We start from the raw sequence: 8,565 nt of genomic DNA, 5'->3' as shown, positions 1-8,565 counted from the left end.
CAAATGGGAGAAAAACTTCATAATCTGCTAGGATGTCAACCAACCTCCTTCCCCTAATCTTATTGCCAATCTTTCAATACTAATATTTTTTATTTTCACCATTAAATTTCTCTCAAATTTTACTGAGTTGTTGATGTTCTATAATGTAATTTTTTTTTTCTCTCTTTCACTTTTTATTTGTATTATAATATAACATTTGTATTTGGATACATGTCTTTCATATAAGTATTCACAAAAGTTACATTACACTTATTCCAACTATTATATTTTAAAATTAAACTTTAAAACTAAAGTAATACTACTTCTCTTTTTTTTGAAGGAAATAAATAATTTTGTTTTAAAATTAACCAATTTTTTTTAAAAAAAAATAAATTATGATATATTCTAATTAATTAATTAATTTTTTTATTCTTAATTTTTCAATAAAGTTACAATTACTAACTAATAAAATAATACTTTTTTCTAATCTATTTTATAACAAATTATTTGGTGATATTATACAAATATGTATTGAAATATATAATCACAATTATTGTTAAAAACTTTAATGCAATAACATATGTTGATTTTTATTTTATGTCTATTTAGGTATTGAATAATTTACAATGATACTTGATTAAACTATAGCTAATTTATGCAGCTAGTGTATCAATGTCTAAACAAGGTTCCAAAAAGTAGACCAAGGATGAGTGACGTAGTGGAAAAGCTGAAGATTGTGCAAGAGAGAACCCTTCACTGGGAATCTACGCCCTCTCAATCTCCGTTACACAAGGGCAGGATGTCAACAGAGTCTCGGTCTTAGAGCGCTTCACAAGAACCATCCAAAGGAAGTCCCATAGGTCTACCCCTTGGCTTGTCAGGTATCCAAATCGGCAAACCAACAAAGTCTGGCCCAGAAGTATTCGGTAATGTAGATGTATCACATCGAATATCAAATCTGATTTCAGAAGGTTCGAGCCATTCTCCAAAGTCTGTTGGCACATCAGCAGCAGTAAGTTCCACGGCAGCCAATATAGAAGAGGAGAAACACACTCTTGGAAAAGCTGGGAAGGAGCCGAACTTGGTGGAGAATGTCGTTGAGGGACGAAAGCATGACTCGTCTGGAGATGAGATAAAAAGCATTATTTATTAGAAAGCTTCACAAAAACCAACCATAAAATAAACATTGTTTGTATGATAACTACTTCAAATTTAATATATATATATTATTACGTATTATATACGTGTGCTGAAAAAAGAAGATGATCTTACAATAATAATGTGTTTGAAGTGATTTGTATAGATAAATTGATTTTGTAATGTGTTCGATTGAGAATATGAAGATCCTGTTACAATTTAAGAAAGTAGCATCTTTTGGAATATTATGAATGCAAAACCCACAAATATTCTCACACCTTTGCAGTTTCAACACAAATTCAGCTACATTAGAACACACGAGAAAAGTAGATTAATTTCTGTTATCAGATACGATTTACGTCAATTAATCTTCGTAGTTGATGCTTTTTCCAACACGATAAAGCACTTCCTAAAACAGACTGAAGTTCAAGCAAGTCACACACCGCAGAATGCATTCAGCGTCATCATCCTGGTCGCGTCAGCATGGGAAAGTGCCAACTCAGCCCAATGTGGAGAACGCGGGAACTTGAGCGCATTGCCGTGGAACCCGGACGCTCCCGAGCGGCAGATTGCGGCGGTTGACGTGAGGGCAGCCGGGCAGGATTTTTTTTTATTCCATGGCGACGGCGCCCACGCGGGCTTCCTCCGAAGTGCAGCTCCCCTTCCACAACTCGTAAGCCTGCGTGCCGGCCCTGGACCCGGCGCGTCGTTTGTGCGTGTGCGCTGCTGCTGCAGTCACTTCAAACGAAATTTCGTAGCGACGCCTCCTCTTCGGAGTCTTTTCGCGGAGGACTTCAATTCGGGGCACAGAGGAGTCGTTCGTTCGGCGAACCTCGCCCTGCGGTGCTTGCTCCACTCGAGCTACTTGCCAGGTTAGGGTAAGTCATGCCATTCCATGCTGGCGCTGATCTGGAGCGGTTCTCCTTTTCGGTAACTAATCGTGATTTGATGGAATTCTCTGGCTCCCATGTGGAATGAGCAAGTGCCAAGCGTGGGAGGGAGGCCGAGGACGGGTGTGCTTCGCCTTCTGTTGGCTAGCGTGTCCTTGTAGCGTGGCCTACTTATGTTAGAGACACGGCCAGAGAGAGTAGCACACTGAAGAGAGGTGGACAGGGAGGAAGGCTATTGAGAAAAAGCAGATTGAAGCAAAGTGGGCAGTTCAACGGTGTTGAATATTTTTGAGTTGGTTTTGCTCTGTGTCTACCGGTAAGCGCCTGATTTTGTGACGGTGATACTCCTCTGGCATCGCTTCGTGTCGATTTTGAGGGTTCCAGTTTGCTTCTACAGAGGATACGTTTCTCATGATGAAACTCGGGTTTTTTTCGGTTTTTCTGCCTTGCATATTGGGTGTCAGTTTGCGAACGTAGGTGAGTAGATGTTTCGCGTGAGAGATATATATCTTCTACAAGATACAGGTTGTGGAGAGCTTCAGTATGTTGAATGATGGTTTCACCTAAAATTTGCTGATCTAGTTCGCGTAATTGGATTTCCGGTTTCTCTCTTTTCTGTTGCCTTAGTGTGGATATCGCACAAGTTGAATGGTGTTTGTGATGATTCCTCATGAAAATCACCTTGCCTGGACACTTATCTCTTGGATGTTTACTTTCTTGCTTGCATCCTTCACAGTTTAAAAAGGTCTATCCGTATCTTTCGTGCGGTGAACGATTGACTGATTGCATGGGGTTCCAATCAAATGATGGGCTGTCTCAGTGCCGAGCAGATCCGAGGACTGTCAGGATTTATTATTCCGTATGTGAATCAGATGTTTGCATCTATTGACGACCATCCTTAGATTGTGAGGTGGAGGGAGAGAGGGGATGGATCCTTAGAAGGCGTACAAGTGGCGTGATTACTAAATGATAGTTCATCTCTCTCACTGCCTGTTTGAGCTTGCTTGTATATTCTCATTGTAATATCTCAGTATTGTCGCCGTAATGGAACTCAGGATGATTGGCCTTGGCACTAATGTCGAGGAGATGATGTTAATTTGATGCCAAGTACTAATTTTAGCTCATGAGAGAGTTTTAGTTACCACTACGAGTTTCTCCTTCTCTTACCCATCTACGACTTTTTCAGTGAAGTGTTACTCAAGAAATCGAAGTTGTATTTCCCAATGAATTGGAGTTCCGTCATTGGAAGGAATACTGAAAGGAACTGATGCGTTGCCGCATTGTTGGTTCTGATTGACCCTGAGGGTAGGTATTAGGAAGTTGTAGTTGCAGCCAATGACGAGCCCTCGCTAGTTTTACGTTGCATTTCTGGTAATTAATGTAACAGTTGTTTGGCACGGGGAACGTACATTTATAACTAATTCCTTCTTTCGAATTTGTTGTCAATGTAACCAAATCGTGTTGGTGTGGAACATAGATTGCACCTGATTAGATGTTTGGGATGTGAATGAAAGCATCTTGAGTTAAATTTGCTTGTGGTTAGCGGAGTAACCGAGAGCTGTCGGTTTAACATACTTTGTTTTTTCAGGTAAATCCTTTATCAATTGACTCACGTAAGTTTCCTTTCGAAGGTAGAGGTTATCTCTCAGCTCATCTGTCAGAGATGGCCAAAAAGGTTGGAGTTTTGTTGTTCATCGATTTGCAGCCACTTCCGGACTCAGTGGAGCAATGGGTTAAGAAGACATATCACGCTGAACTGTCTGGCGGAGCCACATTGCAAATCGTATTCAATACTCAAGAGGCTTGTAAGCACTTGTCTGGTTATTATGCTGTTTGCAATGGTTAAAGTCAATCGCTGCATTTGGGAACGACGGAAGAACTATAATGCCTACGGAAACCAGACAATAGCCATGAAAATTGCGGTTGTACTTGTAGTTTTACACAATACTATGTTTGTTGTGATTAGCCAACTTTTTCTGGTAGTTTTACACAGTACTTGTCGACCAGAAATGGAACTTATTTCGTTTGGGAATGTTGTTCACATACTTGTCATTTCTGTTTATTTATTTTTGTCTTTGATTAATCATGAAGGCAAGCTTGATGTTGGGACATCAGTGGAGGCAGTGGTATCATTGATGCATACACCAGGCCGTCATTCTCCATCATTTCTGGCGGAGGTTGCTCGTGTTCTCAATCCTGGTGGCTCCTTCTTGGTTCTAGAACCGCTTCTTGTTGAAACCCAAGAACAGAAGGTATGTTATTAGTTTATTATATATTAGCCCTTAAGATGAAGGGCGAGGCGCACACTTGTCAGTAAGTGTTCTGTATTAATATTTATAAACGAATGAGACTCATATTCGTTCCAATGTTTGAAGAACTATCGTAATATTGGATTGAATGATTACCTAAATCATAGTGGAGTTGGAGTTAGAGTTTTTTTTTCTTTTTCTTTTTCTTCCAGTCGAGCTTCTTTTTACTTCGGATCCGGGTCCGTTATTAGAATTTTTCTTACGTAAATTTGGTTTTTAAAAACAAATCTTTATTCCTGATTCAAAGCAAGCTTTCATTATCGTCTAACTGAAGATGCATGCTTGCAGTATTCTAGCACTCAAACAAACGCTGGATTGGAGCGGAATTTGCTGCTTGCAGGCTTTGTGAATTCTGAAGTGGACTTTGTAACCGGAGTAGAGATTGCTAAAGCATGTACGACCAGTTCTGTTGCCTTGAATCTTGTTGCGGTAAGTCATCAGTCTTCACGGAGTTCATATTAAATCAGAATGATGTCGTGTAAGTAGTTGCAGTGCATTTGATTTGTCAAGGTTCGATATGTACTTTGTTCAGGTTTGGGTATATGTTCCCGAATATTTTAGTTGCTTCATGTTTATCCCACTCATGATGTAAGGTGCACATGTTTGAAAGTAGAAAAGCTCTTCCCTCGTATTTTGATGGTCAAAGTTTGTTAATTTCCTTGGTTTGCAGGTGAAATCTAAGAAGCCTTCTTGGGACTCGGCATCTGTATTCCAACTCAGGAAGGGCTCTAGCCAGAAAGGTAACCTACTCGTCCGTTAGTTATTTTGTATGCCTATCCAAGAATTTGTCAAGACAGTAAACCCTTTATTTACTGTTAACGATCGCTGAGTTGCGATTCATATTGCACTAAATAGTTTATAATAATGTCATGGGATTTGTCTGCGCGAGCTTTGTGTAGTTTGTGTAGTTAATTGATCAATAACTTGTAGCTCCAATACAAGGAGTCATTTTGTGTGCGCTGTATATTTCACAGTCAATTAGTGTTCAGATGCGCGTGGCAACAAACTCTGTCTTCGTGTGTGCTAACTATTTAAAAGTTGTCATGAAGGCGTTTCTTGTGGATGATGAAGCGCACAATGAGATGATGTCTGTTGTTGACTTTGTGTCATGTGATGAAACTGAGACTAATCAAGGTGAGACTTTCTGTCTGGTTAGGTCGTGCCAGGACAAATGGAAATCATCAACCCGTGAAGTTTACTGCTGGGGATGTGATGGACGATGTTCTGTCAATGAGCAAGTCAGTAGTCAAATTGGATCTTACAAGTAATTTTAAAGATGATGACGAGGAACTTATTGACGAGGATGATCTTCTTACAGAGGAAGACTTGAAGGCACCTGAGATACCTAGTGAGTATTTAATCGAGTTCTAATTTTACTTTTTTGTTTATTTATTTATTTTAGGAATAAGGTATTTCTGTTGATTTTTTGCCTTGTTTTAATGACGCTTGTATTTCGTCATAGCTCTGCTTGGTGAAAGTGGGCTAGGGGTAGAGGACAGATGGAAGATTTACTTGCCGTGGTGTGTATTGATATGGGTGTTACAGAGGCAGAGAGCTGTGCTCCTACCAAAAAGGCATGCAAAAACTGTACTTGCGGTCGTGCAGAACTTGAAGAGAAGGAAGAAGAGACTAAACTTACAGCTGCCCAAATCAACAACCCCACATCTTCTTGCGGCAGTGTAAGCGGTCAATTCTATCTGAAGAAAAGAACTGTAATTTTATGCTTCGCAAAGTTTATCATATTACTGCGATCTTGCGCAACATTCTACGATTTAGTTAGTATGGCAAGAAACAGACATGTTAACACATTGTCAGGTCTGTTCCTTATTGGAGCATCACTTAAACTAGCTTGTGCTTGGAAATGGTGAATTTAAACGTAGTGTTTTGCTAATTTTTGCAGTGTGGACTAGGAGATGCATTCCGTTGTGCCGGATGTCCATACAGGGGCATGCCTACCTTCAAACTTGGAGAGAAGGTAATTTCCTACTTTTTCTTACTTGAAAAATCTAGAAAGTGAATTATTTTTTAAGCGCAGGTTTCTCTAGAATTTATGCTGTACTAGAATGAATGTTTTGGAATTTTCCTTTGGTTTCATGGTTACATGAAAATTTGTCGAGATGTAATCTGGTAGCAGCATGCTATACAACTTCTCATACGTGTCCTCATTTTTCCATGTGCAGATTACTCTTGGAGAGTCATGGTTGGTGGCTGACGCATGATGTACGTTTGTCCCAAGTTATGACAAGTGCAGCCACGGAAGGTTAGGTTTAGATCCGAGTCAGGGAGATTGTTTGCCACCAATTTTGACCTCGATGATCATATTGAACTTGGATGGAGCGATCATCGTTATTACCCATTCGCGGTTTGTAGTCAGGCAGCGATGATTTTTTTAAGAGGATTAGCGATAAATTCTTTAGAGGACTGAAGCCAGTTGTCACCCGCTGTGGCATGAGGGATTAATGTACCATCTTATGTCGTAATCTCCTGTCATGTTTCTTGTAGACATCTGCTGCCCGACTTAATTGACCGTCGTGCCTCAAATCTCTGGCGAAGATGGTCATTTCCGCATCCAAATATCAAAGTGAATTCATAGTACGGTCCTCATCTTTAAAATGAATTTATTACATCACTCTGAGCATTACTTGCTTCGTCACAGTTCTCAATTTGCTGATTTGTTTTCTAAATTTCATCTGATTAATTAACATCAGTTTACTGAGATAGTATCTCAGCTCACTTGTTGAGATATTCAACATCCAGTTTCTGGCAGTGCCCAGAATGGGAGCACAAGGAACTCACATCTTAGAAGCAATGAGGGGCACATGAATTCTTTCCCTGTTTACCACACCTCTCTTGTATGATCGTCTCGTCTTCTGATTTTTTCAATATGTATTATCAATATAAAGTTGATATTAAATTCTGTTTGTTTGTTTTCACTTGATTACTTAAACCCTTGATTTGTAAACGTGACTTGGTTTATTTGTGATTTGTTCAAAAATACAAACTTTGTGACAAACGACCAGTTTATATATGTTTCTAAATTCAATGAAATGCCCAATGTGTGCAATGACCAAAAGCTTTATAAATTATGCCTTAGGTAGAAATAATTGAACTCATTTTACTTAGAAGGAAAAAAGAATATGAATGTATTCAAAGTGGATCTAATATACTAAATGCCATAATACATACATCATGTTTATTATTACATTCTTAAATATATTTTTTTCAATATAATCATATATATATATATATATATATATATATTTTAAAGCTACTTAGATTTTTACTAAATTGATCTACTTTTGATGAGGAATCATTGCACTCTCATTCCCATTTCTACATTCTTGCCCTCTATCCCTATTCTTAATTCCTCTCTCCTATTCCAATTGGTTTTGAAAGCATAGGATTTTTACACCTTAAGGGATGTTTTTGTATTGCAATTGCTTATTGTGGCACTTTAGGCAATAATTTGTCTTCCTCATGCTAAGTTGTCCAATTGTTCTATACATTCCTCTACAATGTCAAGATCTACAATGTTGAAAAAGCCATCATGGATTTGGGCTGTGTACTTAGAGTCAAATAGCCACTAGTAGTGAGGACAATTAAAGTACTAGGCCCACTTCTATTATTACTCAAACCCTTTGCGATGCCAAAATCGGTTATCCTTGCTTCCAAAAAGATATTGAATATGATAATACTTAGCTTCAAATCTCTATGAATAGATTGGACAATCATGATGAAGGTATTTCAATTCTTTCGCAGTGCTGATGGACACATTGATTTGATGGAGCCAATTAAATTCTTTTACCACTTTGGCATCCCTCGATGCATACATCAAGTTGTTCAGCATTTTGTTAAGCATATACTCCATTACTAGTACCTTTCTATTCAGATTGCACATCAAGGATAAAAACATGATAAAGACAAATAAACAAGTGAGACTTCTCCCAAAGAAAGATGACAAAATAAAAATAACTTGATATGTATATTAAGAAAGAAATTGGAATGGCTATTGCCAAAAGCCAAGAAAACTAGAGATCCTTGAAACTAAATTGGAAGCAAGAAAGGAGTTGATAAGAGTGAAGAAGGCTTCACTCTTGTTTCTTCATATACTATCTAACTAGGGGCTACATGGCGATGTTCTATAGGACCTCCAATATGTATTGACTTTGTAGGACACATGCCTTGACTTACAAGGCAAATTTATCTATGTAAAGGCCACATAGTTAGCTTGGTCTTCAAGCTAACAACAT

General features: G+C 38.5%; 1 protein-coding gene across 3 annotated transcripts; it reads left to right on the top strand.

Annotated features, from left to right (window-relative positions):
• Nucleotides 1–1,784: 1,784 nt before the first annotated feature.
• LOC112285893 (anamorsin homolog 2) lies at nt 1,785–6,956 on the top strand. Of its 3 annotated transcripts, none has more exons than XM_024527236.3 (9): nt 1,785–1,994; nt 3,595–3,811; nt 4,098–4,258; nt 4,604–4,744; nt 4,986–5,055; nt 5,472–5,663; nt 5,861–5,994; nt 6,216–6,290; nt 6,496–6,956. In XM_024527236.3, the coding sequence occupies exons 2-9, from the start codon at nt 3,670–3,672 to the stop codon at nt 6,532–6,534; spliced, it is 954 nt and encodes a 317-aa protein (XP_024383004.1). In that variant the 5' UTR covers nt 1,785–1,994; nt 3,595–3,669; the 3' UTR covers nt 6,535–6,956. The 3 variants fall into 3 exon arrangements, with proteins under 3 accessions (XP_024383004.1, XP_024383003.1, XP_024383005.1); XM_024527235.3 differs by lacking the exon at nt 1,785–1,994 and adding an exon at nt 2,219–2,322; XM_024527237.3 differs by lacking the exon at nt 1,785–1,994 and adding an exon at nt 2,333–2,483.
• The last annotated feature ends 1,609 nt before the right edge of the window (nt 6,957–8,565 follow it).

This window comes from Physcomitrium patens, chromosome 8, assembly GCF_059467195.1.
Source record: "Physcomitrium patens ecotype Gransden chromosome 8, ASM5946719v1, whole genome shotgun sequence".
Lineage (NCBI taxonomy): Eukaryota > Viridiplantae > Streptophyta > Bryopsida > Funariales > Funariaceae > Physcomitrium > Physcomitrium patens.
Note: the sequence above shows the minus strand (reverse complement) of the source record. Positions and strands in the feature narration are given on the sequence as shown.